The 19136-nt window shown below is 54.4% G+C and overlaps 1 protein-coding gene across 1 annotated transcript in view; it reads right to left on the minus strand.

The window, feature by feature from the left end:
- The window catches only part of LOC101541929 (putative tetratricopeptide repeat protein 41), a 58745-nt gene that overhangs the window by 20120 nt on the left and 19489 nt on the right, over positions 1–19136 (minus strand). Inside the window, exons 6-10 of the mRNA XM_055118522.1 lie at positions 18462–18701; positions 16080–16275; positions 14348–14526; positions 7386–7528; positions 1638–1809 (exon numbers count right to left, since the gene is read on the minus strand). Coding sequence (XP_054974497.1) covers positions 1638–1809; positions 7386–7528; positions 14348–14526; positions 16080–16275; positions 18462–18701 — 930 coding nt within the window. The remainder of the gene's footprint in view (positions 1–1637; positions 1810–7385; positions 7529–14347; positions 14527–16079; positions 16276–18461; positions 18702–19136) is intronic.

Consider the following 19136-nt stretch of genomic DNA (forward strand, 5'->3'; position numbering starts at 1 on the left):
GAACACTGAGAGTTGAACACGCCAGCAGAAACCCCTGTGTGAGCCCCGCACAGGGCCAGCCTGGGTTCCATGGCCAGAACTGAAGAGAAAGGGGGGATAAATACCCACCACGACAACACTGGCTCCATAAACCTTATTAACAAGCATGTTATTAACAAGCCCCCGAGCCCAACTCACAACTAACGGGCTGTCCACCTCAGTGGCCCTTGGAGGCACACCCTCTGCAAAGCCCAGCTTTGGGCTTTTATCATTTCCTAATTTAGGAAGATTCTGGCCATGATGCAGACTCCTAATACTTTGTGACGGGTCGAAAGTAACCCAGGAGGTGTTGTCTGAGCACTGTTGGCAGTGCAAGCAAACAAAGCGCCTAGAACGACCTGTGCTTCGGAATTCAGCCTCAATCAGAGAGAGCATCACTGCGGGGCCGGAAGCTTCTTTCTCATCGTGAACATGGTTCACTTATGGCCCAGGGCCCTGGGCCTCCTCCCCGTGTCCACCAGGGCCTCAGCCAGCATGAGGGCAGGAAGGCCACACACCTGGTCTTCCTGTGTCCACTCACCCACCTTGTAACCCAGACTCCCTCCATGGCAAAAAGGGGTCCCAGCCCAGAAACCAGAGGGTGTCGGCCCCACCCTCTCCCCCAGCTAGCCTTTCCCGGCAAGTGAGATGGCAGTGACCAGGGCCTGTGAGTGGCCACCAAGAACGAACAATCCTCGGTCTGTGCTGGACACTGATACCTCAGCTGGACCTTCTCCTGGGGCCGCGTTCCTCCACACACCACGTATTCACATCCCTCCCCTACAAACAGGAAACTGGGGATCCTGGACCGGAGTGATAGCACAGCAGGTAGGACATTTGTCTTGCAAGCGGCAGACCCGGGTTCAATCCCCAGCATCCCGTATGGTCCCCTGAGCACCGTCAGGAGCGATTCCTGAGCGCAGAGCCAGGAGTAAGACCTAAGCATTGCTGGGTGAGGCCCCTCCCCCAGCCCCCCAAAAAAGGAGAGAAAAAATAAGAAAAGAAATAGAAAGAAAATTCCGACTGCCCCCAACACACACACATTCCATGGGGCTACGTGGTAAGTTCAAAAGCACAGAGCTAGCGGAAAAAAAAAAAAGGGGGGGGTCTGGAGTGATAGCACAGCGGGTAGGGCGTTTGCCTTGCACGCGGCCGACCCGGGTTCTATTCCCAGCATCCCATATGGTCCCCTGAGCGCTGCCAGGAGTAATTCCTGAGTGCATGAGCCAGGAGTAACCCCTGTGCATCGCCGGGTGTGACCCAAAAAGCAGGAAAAAAAAAAAAAGCACAGAGCTAGTGAGGGGGAAGGGGAGCTGTGGACCCGGGCAGGCTGGACCCGGGGCTGAGCTCTGAGTGGCGCCTCTTACACTAGCACCCAGCTGTCCTCTCCGGGACACAGCCCCACGGCCCTCGACGTTCTGAGAGGGAGTTTGGGGTACTTAGCCAGAGGACAAGAGCTCTGTTGGATGCTCAGGGGCACACCCACTTCCCACTCCAATTTTTGTTCTTTTCTTTACTTGAACCAACCTCCTCCTCCCCCTCCCTTTCTTCCTCTCGTTCCCAGGGAATGAGCCCGGAGGGTGGAGTCCTGCGGGGGTGTAGGGGGTGCCAGGCCCTACCGTTCTGCTTCACTAGCTCCTTCTTCCCTTGGAAGTCACTGAGCGACAGTCCCGTCAGGTTGGATGACACTTTCCCGAAGTACTGGGAGCCTTCCTGGGCCATCCCCATGTCCAGATAGAGCTCGCCGAGGGTGTTCTGCACGTCAAGAAGCATTTCTGTCACCGGCTGACTCTGCATGAGACAGAGAAGTCGCCGTGCCTGAGGGGGGTGGGGGTGGGGCTGGCACCCGCTCACTCCCGGCGCCCCAAAGCTCAAGTTCTCGGGGAAGGTTAAATATTTAGACAACCGGAGTCAGAATGAAATATTTATTTGGGAGGCATTGCAAACTAAAAATAAAATTTGGAAAGTGGGGGGCCGGAGAGATAGTACAGCAGGTAGGGCATTTCCCTGGCCTGAGACTGACTCGGGTTCGATCCCCAGTAGCCCATATGGTCCCCCGAGCACTCCCAGGAGTGATCGCTGAGTGCAGAGCCAGGAGTAACCTCTGAGCATCACCGGGTATGGCCTAAATGAATAAATAATTGGGAAATGTCTTTATGGGGAGTTCATGGTTGTAAACCTTTCCTCTTTTGTTTAATTCTCATGAGAAATGACTGGTTTCTTCTCGTGGAGGCTGCTGCCTTGGTACCAGCCGAGGGTGGCTGGGATTGAACTGGTACGTCATGTGCCAACTGTGTCCTTTACCATTTAAGACCCCCCCCCCACCACACCAAAAAATAAATATTGAAGGTAAGAATGGGCTGGAGTGATAGCACAGCGGGTAGGGCGTTCGCCTTTCATGCAACCGACCCCTGTTCCATTCCTCTCGGAGAGCCTGGCAAGCTCCCCGTGGCGTATTGAATACGCCAAAAACAGTAACAATAAGTCTCACAATGAGAGACGTTACCGGTGCCCGCTCGAACAAATCGATAAACAACGGGATGACAGTGACAGTGAAGGTAAGAATAGCAGGACAGGGTCTGGAGCGATAGTATAGCGGGTAGGGCATTTGCCTTGCATGCAACCATCCCGGGTTCGATTCCCAGCATCTCCTATGGTCCCCTGAGCACCGCCAGGGGTAATTCCTGAGTGCACAGCCAGGAGTAACCCCTGTGCATTGCCAACTGTGACCCAAAAAGCTAAGAAAAAGAATAGCAGGACGGGGATTGGAGCAATAGTGCAGAGTGTAAGAAGCTTGTGTTGGACACAGACAACCTGGGTTGAATCCTTGGCACCCCATCGGGTCCCCCAAGCCCTGCCAGAAGTGATGCCTGAGTGCAGAGCCAGGAGTCAGCCCTGAGCACTGCTGGTGTGACCCCAAATCAAAACAAACAGAAAAGGAATAGCAAATGAGCACCTAAGAGGAGCACTACCCAGGTGGGCTTGGTGGGTCTCCACGGCTGGATGCTCTCTTGCCTTTGTGTGACCTTGGAGTCCATCCCCAGACCCACGAAAAGAAACCTAAGTGGCAATATTCCCCTGGTTTTCTTCTCCCTAAGGTGCCCAGCTTCTTCCTGCCAGCCTCCCCCGTCCTCAGCCCTGAGCCCTGAGCTGGCAGAGTCCCAGTGGCAATGCCAGCCTGGCCCTCCCCGAGCCAGCTCCCAGGGGGCACCAGTGCCCACAGCTGCACCTGGCCAGACAAGGATGGGCGACTTCTGACTTTGCATCTTTCTCCCTGTTGACGGCGGGGGGAGCATGCACTTCCATCCTCCGCACCCCACAGCCAGTGGACACTCTGTCCCCGTGCTTCCTCCCACCCCCACCCCCACAAAGGCACCTTCAGCACATTCGTCATCGTCCAGGGCCGGGGAGAAGGGCGCATCGTCCTTGCCATCAGCCCTGCTTTGGTCGTCAGCACCACAGTGCAGCCCTAGAGACACCCCCGCCCCCACCCAAAGCACTGGCCAGGTGGCCCAGGTGAGCCCTGGCACACAGGCGAGCATCCTTGGCCCTCGTGTTGGACTCAGGGTTGCCTGAGAAGGGACAGAAAGGAACCTGGGGACTCCTGAGCACGGCGTGGGGGAGCCTCCAAAAATAAAAATAAGTTTTTTTAAAGTTCCCCATCTTCCACTCCAAGCGCTTGAGTGCCCCTTGAGCGCTCTCCATTCCTGCCAGCCCAACTTAAATCCCACCTGCGTCTTCCCAGAGGTGGGGGGGCAGGAGGAGGCCCCATCACCAGGTCCTAGCGGCCCCTCACCCCAACCTCACCACCGGAGCGGAGGGACCAGGGCCGGCAAGCCGCACAAGCTCCGGGTGGTGGTTTCCTCTTCAGAGGGCGCATCTTCAGTCACCCCAACCGGCAGACACCCCACCCACCACCCAAGCTTCAGCGGTGGCCTTTGTGGGCCCCCGGGAATGCTGGCGGGTATTCACGGCGGTCGTGAAGCACCTCGTCCGGTCTGGAGCATGGACCAAACCGAGCTGACCTCAATGGAGCGCTCCACAAACTCCAGGACATGGGGATTATCATTCCTCTGTTGGGGTGAAAACACTGGGGTCCAGCAATGTTAAAGAAATATCCCAGGGGCTGGAGGATAGTACAGCGGGGAGGGCGTTTGCCTTGCACACAGCCGGCCTGGGTTCGATCCCCGGCATCCCATATGGTCTCCCAAGCACCACCAGGAGTAATTCCTGAGTGCAGAGCCAGGAGTAACCCATGAGCATTACTGGGTGTGACCCAAACATATTAAAGAAGAAGAAGAAAAAAAATCCCAGGGGCCAGAGAGATTGTACAGCTAGTAAGGCGCCTGCTTTATATGCAGCCGACCCGGGTTTAAAATTCGGCATCCTATATGGTCCCCCAAGCAGATCAGGAGTGATCCCTGAGTGCAGAGCCAGGAGTAAGCCCTGAGCATCACTGGGTGTGACCCCAAACCCAAATCCAAATAACTAAATAGCCCAAGAGCTGGAGAGGTAGTCGAGCTGGAAGGTTACTTGGAAGGTTACTTGCTTTGCCACAGTCAACACTGGTTTGATTCCCGGCGTCTCCTATGGTCCCCGGGGTCCCGCCAGGAGAGTGATCCCTGAGCACAGAGCCAGGAGAGACTACCAGGAGCACTACGAGGAGAAAGCCCTGACCTCCCCACTCCCCCCAAATAAAACAGCCCAAGCTCACATGGAGAGCAAGAGGGAGAGCAAGGGGCGTCCACGCCAGGCCTGGCGGCTCCGGGAGCTCTTGGGAACCTGAACCACAGGCGGGGACCAGGTCCCAGACACGTCCCTGCCTTGCTGCGGCAGCTCTGTCCCCGAAGCTTCTCCTTTTACAGTGCCCCTCTCTCGGCCAGAGCACGCAGGAGGCTTCAGGCAGGACTTGGGGGGATGGGGGCATCCACAGCAGAAAGTCCCACAGTGCCCCTGACCTCTGTGACACCCTGATCCCAGTGCTACCAGATACTTCCCTGGGGGCGAGGTGGGGGAATGTCATCTCCCCCTCGTAATCAGAGCGCCTGCAGCCTCGGGCAATTTCAATAGCTCCTCCGCAGAAATGACCAAGGGGGGCCCTGCTTGTGTGTCAGGCAGAGGGCACCAGCCGCACCCCCCCTCCATCTCCAGAATGGGGGGCACACAGCCTTTCAAAGATGTGGCTGTGGCCTGAAACAGCTGGAGAATTTCTTTTTCTGGACGCATCTAGAAAATTCTGGAAATAGTCTCCTTGGTGGCTCGTCCCTGAAGTGCCTGCAGACGGAGTCTGCGACGGGCCTCAGAAGGGAGGCTCCTCCCGGGAGGGAAATTCCCTTGGGGTGAGGAAACTTCGCTGTACCCCCCCACCCCCCACCCCGGGAGAGCAGCGCAGGTCACGCATGCAGGCATGAGCCGTGTTTCACTGACCAGAGGTTGGCACAGGCCCAGCCCAGCTAGCTAGGGGGAACTCCACGAGGCCAGAAACTGTCTCCCTCGCCTCCCTTTCAGCTGCCACCCCACCCCTCCCCGGCCGCACAGGCCAAGCCAGTCCCCCCCTCCCCCCAAATGTTAGCTGATGGCATGCATGCATGAGGGAAGCAAGCCACCAGGCAACGCGCTGATTAAGTCACCCAGGAGACAGACCAGCGTGAGCACCTAGCCCTCGTAGCGGGGATGCGGGGGAGGGGATAGTCCCCGGGGACCCCAAGCCACCCGACACTCAGCAGAAAGGCAAAACCATCCAGCAGATAATGTTGAATCAGATTCTCCTTAAGTCTCACTCGGGTCTCTCGGGGACATGGACAGGAAAAACAAAAGAGCCACCGGTTTGGAAGAGACGAAGGGGCCTTCCTGTGGCGTGCAGGGCGTCGTGCGCCTTCTGACGTGCCGCTGTAGCAGCCCCTTGAGGCGCTCCCCGTTGGCGTGGAATCACCTATGGGGAGAGCTCCCCAAGTCAGCGGTTAAAATGCTGGCAAGGGCACGCAGGGAGCAAAGCACTTTAATTTTTAAAAAAAATGTGTTTATTTTGGATTTGGGGTCACACCCGGCAATGCTCAGGGCTTACTCCTGGCTCTGCATTCAAGACTTAACTCCTGACAGTTTCGGGGGACCATCTAAGATGCTGGGGATACAACATTTTCTTAAAAGCAACGTCAATGTCAACGGAAGCATAGTTGTACAGTGAAGTTCTCACTGTATCCAACACAGCCAAAAGTTCCTATTTCAGAGGACTCCCACAGGGCCCAGCGAGACCCTCCCCCGCCCCCCAGACACAAAACCATTCATCCCGATGGATGGATTCACACACCTGTGTCCCAGGCAGCACTTAGCACAACAGCCAAGGTACGGGAATAAACCAAACGCCCGACTAAGGATGAACAGATCCAGGAGCTGTGGTAGACATACACACAGCGGGCTACGCACCTTTAAGAAAGGTCCAAACCACAGTTTGCCGTGAGATGGGTGGAACGCGAGGATATATGCGGTGTCAGAAGGACGGGGACAGACAGGATGATCCCAGCGGGATGAAAGATACTCAGCGAGGGAGCAACGAAGGGTCAGAGGTTGAAAAATGGGAGAACTGACCCACAGCGCTGAGTTTTGGGAGGTGGGGGGTCGGAAGGAAGGGACGTGGGGACCTGAGGGGACGGAGGTGTATGGGTGCACTGGTGATGGGAAAAGCGTTGGAATCACGCACACAGCACCACCATGAACAGTATCGAAAATCACAGTACCTCAATCACATTTTTATTTGTTTTTATTTTGGTTTGGGGGGCCACGCCTGGAAATGCTGAGGGCTTACTCCTGGCTCTAAGCTCAGGGATCATTCTTGGCTGGACTCAGAGACCACATGGGGGCTCCAGGGTCAAGCCAGGGTCAGCCGCATGGCAAGGCAAGAGCCCTACCAACTGTACTGTCTGGCCCCCTAAAAAAAAAAAAGTTTAAAAAAAAATGAAATCAGCTGACTCTATAATTAAATACATTAATTAAAAAGCAAACTGTTTACCATAGATAAAAAAAATTCTATTTCAGAGAAAGCAAATTAATATAGACAAGATAGCCAAGCCTTTGGTCAAACTTAATTTCAATCTGCTCATCTATTCCCCTTTTTTAAAAACACGAGCATGCTTTTTCTTTAGTTCACCACCCCCAAGTTTTATCTATTGGTATTCATTCATGAGTACTACCATTTAGGTACTACTGGTTCATTAATATCAGTTTGGAGCATACTATGAAATCACATTCTCCTCGCTGGTGAGCATCCTAAACTGACTTGTCCGCTTGTGAACTAAACTACAAAGGAGTAAAGTGAAAATATTCCCAGAGAAGGAAAGCCGTCTGAAGGCCTCCAATCCTCTGCACTTTACCTGCTCTAATAATATGTTCTCGACATTCAAGAACAGGTCTTCCGCTTCACTGGTCTTGCCCAGAAACTTCAAAAATTTACCAATGAAGAACAATAATCGGCATTTGTCCACGACGGTAACCTCAAAAGTCCTGCATTCCAGCGCTGAAAAGGAAGGAAAAAAGAAAAGAATCTTAGAGCACTTGGGGAAAGAGAGCACTCATCACTATAGGAGATAAATACATTATTCATATTCAATTGTTTCTCTCCACCAAATCAGTACTTCAGTATTTTTTTTTTTTTTTTTTTGCTTTTTGGGTCACACCCGGCGATGCTCAGGGATTATTCCTGGCTCTGCACTCAGGAATCACTGGTGCTCAGGGGACCATATGGGATGCTGGGAATCAAACCCAGGTCGGTCACGTGCACGGCAAATGCCCTACCCGCTGTGCTATCGCTCCAGCCCCACAAATCAGTACTTTGCTCTCATATTATATAAATTACCAACTGTTTTATTTTTATTTTTAATTTTTATTAATCACCGTGAGAGAGTCTCTTGCCCGAACACCTGGCTGTCTTCCCCGGGGCCCCTCGGAGGGGATGGGCTCCAGCTTCCCTCCCCACCCCGAGCAGAGCTCCCGGCAGCCGAAGACCACCGGAACCTAGCCACAGCCATGCTGGAGGCCCCTCTCCACATGTTCGAACAGGCCTCACGCATGAAGGTACCGGCAGAGGAACCCAGGTGTGTGTAATCCCATCAACGGCCAACATCCAGAGAGAGACTTAAAAGCAAGCTCTCAGAAGCGATATCTTGTAGCCTGCTTCTCCCTCTGGGAGAAACTGGCAATCCTCTGAGAGTTTCCTGCCCACATGGGACAGCCTTGCAAGCTTCCCATGGTGTATTCATATGCAAAATCCAGTAACAAGCTGGATCTCATTCCCCTGACCCTGAAGAGACCCCACTGCAACATCGTTAGGAGGGCCGAGTAGAGATAGACTTCTAAGATATCAGGGAAAGGATGAAATGAGATGTTACTGAGCCCGCTCGAGAAATCGGTGATTAACGGGATTTCGTGATTCGTGATTAATCACCGTGAGGTAGTTACAGACTTACAAACTTCCATGCTTACATTTCAGTCATACAATATCGGGTACCCATCCCTTCACCAGTGCCCATTCTCCACCACCACTGGTCCCAGTATCCCTCTCACCCCCCACCCCACCTTGCCTCTGTGGCAGGGCATTCCCTTTTGCTCTCTCTCTCTCTCTCCTTATGGGTATTGTAATTACCAACTGTTTTAAACATGTTTTAAACATGGAAAACTGTTCACAACATGAAAAAAAGCTACAGTGCCAGGATAATTCCTGAGTATAGAGCCATGAGGAGCCCCTAAACATTGCCAGGTTTACCTCCCCCCCAAAAAAAAAATATAGTTAAAGTGATTTTCAACAATATTAGTATGCAAATTTCAAAATCCAGAGCAAAAACACTGCATTTCTGTAGTTCTGCCCCTCTGACTGCTCTAATTTGTATAGGGAACGACTTTCTGCACGAGGAAAAGGTTTGCTGAAATCCCTGGCACGACTCTGCCCCCTGCCGCAGCTGCCCTGAATTGCAGCTTTCACGGAAAGCTCGACAAGTCACAAGGGCAAAAGGGAATGGACACAGGCGAAGGGATTGGTGTTGGAGCATCGCATGCCTGAAACTCAGTCATGAGTGACTCTGTAAATCCAGGTGCCCTGATAAAAAAGAAAATGTTTAAAGGAGGATGAGGAGACAGCACAGCGGGTCAAGTGTTTGCCCAGCACGCGGCCTACCTGGGGTTGGATCCCCAGTACCCCATATGGGTCCCCAGGCCCCTGAGTGTAGAGCCAGGAGTAACCCCTGAGCATCACGGGGTGTGGCTCCCCCAAATAAAATTTTTTTAAACAAAAGGGGAGTGAATATATCAGTTACGTGTATGTATGCAAGCATGTGTCTGTGTAATATATTTTGACCAATGGAAAAGTATACAGCATTCTTGAGCTTTACGACCCAGTTAAATACAGGGTCCTACTTGTCGCTGTTCTGCGGTAATGGGGTACCTGGGAATGAAGGACCATTGAACCCAGCCTAAGACTGATAGCGCATAGACACGACCGTGAGCCATTGACTGGGAACCAATGACTCGGGCTAATGACTGGTGGTCAGCTGACAAGTTTATTCAAGGCAAGTAGTGAATGTATAGAGGCACAAGTGGGCTTCAGTAAAGGGGGCAAAGGGGAAGATCAAATGGAATGGAGTCAAAAGGCCCAATGGAGTACTATGCAGCTGTTTGGAGAGATCAAGTCATGAAATTTGCTTATAAATGGATAGACATGGAGAGTATCATGTTCAGTGAAATGAGTCAGAAAGAGAGGGACAGATATAGAAAGACTGCACTCATTTGTGGAGTGTAGAATAACATCACATGAAGCTGACACCCAAGGACAGTAGGTACAAGGGCCAGGGGGATTGCCCCATAGCTGGAAGCCTGCTTCATGAGCAAAGGGGAGAAGGCAGATGGAACAGAGAAGGGATCACTAAGAAAATGATGGCTGGAGGAACCAGTTGGGATGGGAGATGTGTGTTTAAAGTAGATAATGGACCAAACATGATGACCTCTCAGTGTCTGTGTTGCAAGCCATGATGCCCCAAAGTAGAGAGTATGGGGAATATTGTCTGCCATGGAGGCAGGGGGAGGGTGGGAAAGGTGGGGTATACCCAGGATATTGGTGGTGGGGAATGTGCACTGGTGGAGGGATGGGTGTTTGATCATTGTGAGATTGTAACCCAAACATGAAAGCTTGTAACTATCTCACGGTGAGTCAATAAAATTTTTTTAAAAAGTTTGTGTGGCCAAGGACAGCTTCTGGAGGACCCAAACACCGCGTCTCTCAGCTCTCAAACAGAAACAAAGCTCATTCTCCTTCAAGGTTTCCAAAAGCAACCAGCAAGATTTCAAGGCATCCCTCACCCCAAGGCCCAACCAAGGGAGAATTATTAATCTGTACTATTCTCTGGGGACCGTTGGGCCATTGTCCGAACTTAGTCTCCAGGACCCTGGAGTGATCTCACAGGTGACCCGGTCCCGGTGGCCGGGGAGATGGGCCAGCGGGAACTCCAGCTCTGCTGAGTCATCATTTGCAGAACCGCCCTGCTTGGAAATCCCCGTAGCCACAACTTCTTATAGTTTGGGCACCATGATCTGCAAATGTGGCCGCAATAGTTTCAGACACACAAAAGATCCAATAGCCTCAGCATCGACTTGCCTCCACCAGGTTCCTCCCATCGCCCATCACCCCCGCTCCCAGTCCTCCTCCTGAACAGACTCATTTTTAAGTTTAATTATTGGGTTTGGATCCTGTGTTTTGCAGTAGTACTGACTCTGGGGCCTAGATATATACTACAAAGCGCTCTGCCAACGGTTTGCCCTGCCCCTGCCTCTGCTACCTTCCGTTTTATTTTACATTGGTCGGTTTGTTACACAGCAACTCATTGCCTTGAGTGTATTCGGCACAGACACAGAAGGACTGCACTTACTTGTGGAGTATAGAATAACTCCACAAGTTATTGACCTCTCAGTGTCTGTGTTGCAAGCTATAATGCCCAAAAGTAGAGAGAGAGTATGGGGAATATTGTCTGCCATGGAGACAGGGGGAGGGTGGGAAAGGGGAGTATACCGGGATATTGGTGGTGGGGAATGTGCACTGGTGGAGGGATGGGTGTTTGATCATTGTGTGATTGTTACTCAGACATAAAAGCTTGTAACTATCTCACAATAATTCAATAAAATTTAAAAAAAAAAAGACTTACTGAGCATCTACTATTTGCTGGCAACGTTCCAGGTTCTCCCAAACGGCACAGGTGAGGCTGGGAGACTTTGAATCGCAGCTCTGAAGCCCCGAGATGCAAAAGCACAAAGGGAGCCCGGCACGGGGAGAGCACTGAGAGGCTCAGTGAGAGACTCTGACTCTGGGGGTCAGAGTTAACCTTTGAGAGCCGAGGGGCAGGCAGGAGAACTGAGAGGTCAAGTCAGGGGCCAGGGGAGCCTGAGAAACATGGGCAGGGACAGAGAGACAGTCGGGATGCAGGGGACGGGGGCAGGGGGAGGTAGGGCACTCGCCTTGCGTGGAGTCAGCCCCGGTTTGATGCCTGGCGCTGTATACAGTCCCTTGAGCACCACCAAGGGTGACTCCTGAGGGGCAGAGCCATAGCACAGCGGGAAGGGCGTTTGCCTTGTAAGCGGTTGACCCGGGTTCAATCCCCGGTATCCCGCAGGGTCCCCCAAACACTGCCAGGAGTTGAGCAACGCTGGGTGCGACCCAAAGAGATTTAAAAAAAAAAAAGTGACTCCTGAGCATAGAATCAAGAATGGTTCCTGAGCACCACCAGGTATAGCCAATGCTCACACACACACACACACACACACACACACACACACACACACACACACACACACACACAGAGCTGCTCAGAGCAGGCAGAGACAGACACCAGCAAGGGCAGGGCTGCACTGTGCACTGGCCGGGAGGGATGAGGGTGCCCAGAAAGCTGCCCAGGGCCCAGGGTGGACAGCCAGTGCCCATCCTGCATTTAACATTCAGTTCTTCCCGTGTTCCCAGAAACGTGCGTGCCCAGCAGGCCCTCACCCCGCCTCCTGCCCCCCCACCCCCAGCCATGCAGCAGCCCCTCAGTGCTCAACTGCCCAGATGCAAACCCGCCCAGCACGACCCAGAATGGGGTGCGGACTTTGCCAGGTGCACAGCTGTCCCTGCCCGGGACACGGCACCAAGTCTCCAGCCAAGGCGTAAGAACCTGCGGCTGGTGAGGGCGGAAAGGATGGGCACAGCCCTCTGGGGAGAGTCGGAAGGGAAGGGGGCACACAGAGAAGTCAGGATCACCCACACTCACCCGCACCACGAGAAGACAGTCTCTGTGAACGTGCCACCGTGGGGTCACCCAGTGAATGAAAAACATTCTTTTAAAAAAAATAAAAATAAAAGATTTTAAACCGGGCCTACCCTATAGACCCTGCTAACTTGCCTGCCTTTGCACTTTTTTTTTTCTTTTTTTGCTTTTTGGGTCACACCCGGCGATGCACAGGGGTTACTCCTGGCTTTGCACTCAGGAATCACTCCTGGCGGTGCTCAGGGGACCATATGGGATGCCGGGGATCGAACCTGGGTCAGCTGCGTGCAAGGCAAATGCCCTACCTGCTGTGCTATCGCTCCAGCCCATGCCTTTGCACTTTTGAAGACACCCCATTATTTCTGCGTCGGGCTGCACTAACCTGCCTGTCCACTGGACACTACTCCATGTCCGGGGCCCCTGTCCTCCTGGAGCTTAGGGTCTGTTGCGAACACTGTAGCCTGCAGAGTTTGCCGTGGCCTTGAATGATGCTCAGGAATCTACCCGGGGTGGCAAGGCAGCACGTGCCAGCGCCCTTACTGCGCTTGTTGTCAGTCTCACCACCAGGGGGAGCCACAGCACACGCTTTGGAAGGAGACGCTAAGCCCTGGAGAGATGTGACACACCCACAACTCCCCAGCGCAGCAGATGAACAAACGCAACAAGTCCCAGCCTCCTGGCATAAGGCGCATGCATGCATTCATTCGTTCATTCATTCATTCACTCATTCGTTTATTCATTCATTTATTTATTTATTTATTGGTTTTTGGGTCACACCTGGCCATGCACAGGGGTTACGCCTGGCTCATGCACTCAGGAATTACTCCTGGCCGTGCTCAGGGGACCGTATGGAATGCTGGGAATCGAACCCAGGTTGGCCGCATGCAAGGCAAATGCCATACCCGTTGTGCTATCACTCCAGCCCCTGTCATAAGGCTCATTTAAATGGAACTTTCCAGAGCCACAAATACAAGCAAGCAGGCAGCCATTGGGGACAGAGCAGGGGTTCGGCAAAAAGTGAGTCTTCACTGCCTGCCCAAAGACACACACACACACACACTATGTATGTATACTTATATATACACACATGTATATTGTAATATACAATATTATAATATTACATTACATACTTATGATATAGATTATATTTTATATATCATTTATTTGACAAGTGTGACCAATTACATATTACATACTCACATACAACTTATTCCATAATAATACAATAATAATATATAATGTAGTATATTCTATATGTAATATACATATATTAAAATAAACATATGTAATAAATATATTTATTATATAATAATAATAATAATAATAAATAAGTATATAATAAAATAAAATTAAGTACTTCACTTGGAGCACAAAATGTCCCCAGATCTGTCGCTATAATCCCCAATCCGGGGCTGGAGCTATAGCATAGCCAATAGGGCACTGGCCTTGCACGCGGCTGACCCAGGTTCGATCCCCAGCACCCCATATGGTCCCCTGCGCCCCGCCAGGTGTGATCCCTGAGCGCAGAGCCAGGAGTAAGCCCTGAGCAATATCAGGCGTGGCCCCCAAACAAAACAATCCCTAGACTTGCCCGGGACCCCAAAGGCCCGGGAGTCATTTCTGGACTCTCCAGAACAAGGTCAGCTCTGCTCAGTCAGCTGAGAGTCCAGGCCGGGCCGGGCACAGCTGCCCATCTCCAAATGAGCACTTTGCTGCCGTTTCCCGTCCTCAGAACACGTTAGGCTTCTCTTCTTTGCGGTGTTGCGGGGCGGGGGGCAGATTACACCTGGCGATGCTCAGGGGGTACTCCTGGCTCTGCACTCAGGAATTACCCCTGGCGGTGCATGGGTGGACCATATGGGGTGCTGGGGATCGAACCTGAGTCGGCCGCGTGCAAGGCAAACGCCCTCCCCGCTGTGCTATCGCCCCAGCCCCAGACCACGTGGGCTTCTGCTATAGGTGCAGGGTGGGGTGAGTGGGGCGGAGCCCTAGGAGGATGCGCAGGAACAGAGAAGGGGCCACAGCCCGACCACGCAGCAACTCAGAGCACCGACCTGAGAGTCCCGGTCTCCGCTTCCCCTTGCGGCACTGGCCCGCGTTGATCCTGGTCACCGTGGACAGGTAGGCCTGGGTGGCGTCATAGCTGACTTTCGAGAGCACGTCCCAGTAGTGGACGAGGTGCAGCCCCATCCAGAAGCTTGGGCTCGGGAGCTTGGACACCAGGTCCACGACGCTGGGGACAGAGCGAGCACTGCGGTCAGTTACGGGAGTCTTCGGGACTTGGAAGGGCCACTGGAGAAATCTGAGTCTCACTGGCCAAACCCATGCAAGCTCCTCTGCCAAAGCCCCTCCCCCCACCCCACGCAGGCCCCAACTCCTCCCTGCGCTTGTGGGCAAGAGTAATTCCTGTGTTCCAGCAGGGCCATTACCGCCGCCCAGGGCCTCTCCATCCCCACGGTGCCTCCTCCCCAAGCCCCCCACGGAAAAGCCCACGAGCTATTTAGTGCCGCATCATACCCAATGGAATGGGATGCGCAGCGGAACAGGTCCGAGAGAGAGAGAGAGAGAGAGAGAGAGAGAGAGAGAGAGAGAGAGAGAGAGAGAGAGAGAGGTCAGCAGGAGGAATGCACAGGAGGAAGGGAAGGGGAGAGGGAGGAAGGGGAAGCGAGGGAGATGGAGAAGGAAGGGGAAGGGTGGGGAGGGGGAAGCAGGAAGTGAAGGGAGGAAGGTGAAGGGGCTGCGGAACATTCCTGCCCAGCTGTGCATCCTCCTCCTGAATCTCAGTGGAACCCATGCGGAGATCAGATCGGAGAACTGGGCCAGAGAGACAGTGGGGGGTGGGGTGGGGGGTGGAGGCCCAGCACTGGGCGGCTGCCCTGAATCTAGGGTCAGGGGAAGCCCTAAGCACAACCAAGTGAGGAGGGCGAGGAGGAAGAGGAGGAGGAGGAGGAGGAGGAGGAGGAGGAGGAGGAGGAGGGAGAGGAGAAGCAGGAGGAAGAAGAGGAATAAGGAATAGAAAGAGGATGAGGAAGAAGGCAGGAGAAGGAAAGAATAAGGAGGAAGAGGTAAAAGAGGGAGAAAGCCAGTGGAGGAGGAGGAAGAAGAAGAGGGAAAGAGGAGGAGGGGAGGGGGGGAGGGGGAGGAGGAGGAGGAGGAGGAAGAAGAGGAGGAGAAGGGGAAGAGGGGAGGGGAGCAGGGGGAGGAGGAGGAGGAAGAAGAAGGGGGAAGGGGAGGAGGGGAGGAGGGGGAGGAGGAGGAGGAAGAGGGGAAGAGGAGGAGGGGAGGGGGGAGGGAGAGGAGGAGGAGGAGGAGGAAGAAGAGGAGGAGAAGGGGAAGAGGGGAGGGGAGCAGGGGGAGGAGGAGGAGGAAGAAGAGGGGAAGAGGAGGAGGGGAGGGGAGGAGGGGGAGGAGGAGGAGGAAGAAGAAGGGGGAAGGGGAGGAGGGGAGGGGAGGAGGGGGAGGAGGAGGAGGAAGAGGGAAGAGGAGGAGGGGAGGGGAGGAGGGGGAGGAGGAGGAAGAAGAAGGGGGAAGGGGAGGGGAGGAGGGGGAGGAGGAGGAGGAGGAGGAGGAGGAAGTGGCAGAATCCTGGGCAGGTGCCACCCTGGGGACCCATCAGACACGGAGGCTTGTGACAAAGAGTGGTCCGAACCTACAAACTTGAGTGAGTGAGTGAGTGGGTGAGTGCGTGAATGAATGAATGAGTGAGGGGCTTGCCTCCTGCTCTGGGAAGCCGAGAGGGTCTCGGCGAGGGGGGCAGCAGGTCCACTGCCGTGACCAAGGACCCACCTGGGGCTTGAGAGGAAGGTGCAAAGGTCCTGCCAGGCCTGGCTCTCCTTCAGGTACCAGGGCAGCTCCTGGAAGACCCTCCAGAAGGCCGTGTGCCGCCGGAAGAAGCTGATCAAGGTCTCGTAGAGGCCCAGGATCTTTCCAGGGGGGTTGGCGGAGCCCACCAGGCTGTTCTCTCGGACCGGTGCCAGGGCACCTGTTTCAAAATGCATTATGGTTGAAACATCTGGCTTTGGGCGCGGGGAAATGGGAGGGACGTGAGAAGAGAACAGTGGGTCAGAATTAGACCCAATAAGAGCCAGGAGGCTCCCCAGGGGAACTAGGACAAATGCATCTTTTTAGAAGTCAGTCTGATGGGGCTGGAGCCATAGCACAGCGGGGAGGGCGTTTGCCTTGCACGCGGCCGACCCGGGTTCGATTTCCAGCATCCCATATGGTCCCCCGAGCACCGCCAGGGGTGATTCCTGAGTGCAGAGCCAGGAGTAACCCCAGTGCAATGCCGGGTGTGACCCAAAAAGAAAAAAAAAAGTCAGCCTGAAATTTGTTACCATGGTGGGGGGCCTGTGTTTTGAGTGGCTGGTGAGTATGTTGATTTTTCTATACTGTCTTCCCCACGTACTAAGAAAATATTCAAGGGGCCGGGCCAATAGTACAGCAGCTAGGGAACTTGTCTTGCATGCAGCCAACCTAGGTTCAATCCCCGGCACCTCCTAGAGTAATTCTTGAGTGCAGGGCCAGGAGTAAGACCTGTTGAACATCACCAGGTGTGGCCCCCAAACCACAACCAAACAAAACCCAAGGAAATATTCACGACTTACTCTGGCGAGCACTAGGTTTCCTAGTGCACATAAAGTTTCCCTTGCATATTAGCACTATGTTTAAAGAATGAATGTACACGACTGTATTTTTAAATGTTATTGCCCAAACATAATAACTATAAATCTGAGCCCAAAAATAGTAGCTGTGGTTTTTTTTTTAATCCCCCAAATAGCAAAAAAAAAAAAAAATCTAAAATTCAAAGTGAATAAAGAGGCAGAGAGATAGCCCGGGGGTTATGTGGCAGGGACTGGCACATGGTTCAGTCCCTGCCACTAAATGTGTGTGTGTGTGTGTTGTGGGGTCACACCGGGCAATACTCAGGACTTACTCCTGGCTCTGTGCTCAGGGATCACTCCTGGCGGTGCTCAGGGTTCCTTATAGGACGTCAGGGATGGAACCCAGGTGGGCCACGTGCAAGGCAAGCGCAGTACTGTTAGTACTGTTACTCAGTCCTCAGCAGTAGGGCTCTTGCCTTGCACGACCCTGGGTCAATCCCCAGCGGTGAAAACAGAAGCAAAAACTAAGCCACACCAGGCGTGTCTGTCTCCCGTCCTCTGAGGTGGAGGCTGGAGAGAGAGAGCCCTGGCCAGGGGCGGCCCAGGCTGTGGGGAAGCCAGAGCCAATGCCTCTGGCATTAGAGACCCCCCTCACAGTCTACCTAGCTGGCTCCCCCCCCAGGCAGGTAACCAGCTGGCCTGGGCCGCGCTCCCAGGAGAAACGGTAGGAATCATTCAGGAAGGAGAGGGGCGGGCGGGAGAGGCGGGCACTCCTGGGAGACCCCCACCCGCCCAGCACACTGGCCCCCCGGGGACAGAGCGGGGGTGGGGCTCTAGCAGCACCCTCCCCCACTCCCACCCAGCACGCCCCACTCCTGCCTCAGGGGCCATCAGAGCAGACAGGCCCTGGGGGGCTCAAGCTAAGTGGGGGGCTCAGTTCCCAGAGGCGTTATGCCTGTTCACAGGACAAACAGCAGCGCACAGCTCCACACGACCCTCTGGAGGGCGCCTCTTACACACACACACACACACACACACACACACACACACAGAGCTACACAAACACAGACACGCACAGACCCACACACAGAGACACACAGACACACACAGAGACACACAGAGGAACAGAGAAACACACAGACACACACACAGACACACAGAGGAACAAAGAAACAGACACCCAGAGGAACAGAGAAACACAGACACACACAGACACACAGAGGAACAGAGATACAGACACACACAGACACACACACAGAGACACAGAGAAACAGAGAAACACACAGACACACACAGAGGAACAGAGAAGCACACACAGACACACACACATATAGACACACAGAGAACAGAGAAGCGCACACAGACACACACACACAGACACACACAGACACAGACAGAGGAACAGAGAAACACAGACACACACAGACATACAGACACACCGGCAGAGACACACACAGACAGAGGAACAGAGACACACACAGACACACAGACACACCGGCAGAGACACACACAGACAGAGGAACAGAGACACACAGACACACAGACACACAGACACCCCGGCCCGTACCCAGGAGCCTGTGCTCCACGGCGGCGCGCAGGGACTGGTGCTGGAAGTACAGGACGCCGCTGGGCTTCTCGCGCACCCACTGGCGCGTGGCGTTGCGGAAGGCGGCCCAGTGCAGGGTGCTCACCCGGTGCTCGCCGCGGTAGCCCAGCATGTCCAGCAGCTGGAAGATCTCCTCCTCCGTCAGCCCGCAGTGCGAGAGGCTCAGCAGGCTCAGGGCGCTGGCCACCCAGCCGTCCAGCCCTGGCGGGTGGGGGGGGGAGAGGGAGGGCCTGTGCTCCGGCTGCCATCCCTGCCCCCGCCCCCCCCCTGCAGGCGCCCACGACAACACCCAACACCGTGGCACGAGGACACTGGCCTGGGCACACACCCACCCAGGGGCAGGGCGCAGACCCCGGAGTGAGCCCCCGCCACGGCCCCCTCCGGCGAGGGGCACACGTGGGCAGGGGCACCGGGTGGCACGCAGTCCGCCGCGTGCCCGCACCCCGCCCGGAGCCAGCTGCTCACCCGGCTGCAGGGGCCCCTCCCAGGCCGGCTTCCTGGGCCAGAGAGAGAGCAGGGGGAAGGCACCTGCTGTGTGTGCTGCTGACCCGGGTTCGAGTCCCCATCCCAGCCCGCGCGCGCGCGCGCGCGCACACACACACACACACACACACACACCTGCTTATAAGCACCGCC

The sequence above is a fragment of the Sorex araneus genome, chromosome 10 (genome assembly GCF_027595985.1).
Source record: "Sorex araneus isolate mSorAra2 chromosome 10, mSorAra2.pri, whole genome shotgun sequence".
NCBI classification, from domain to species: Eukaryota; Metazoa; Chordata; class Mammalia; order Eulipotyphla; family Soricidae; genus Sorex; species Sorex araneus.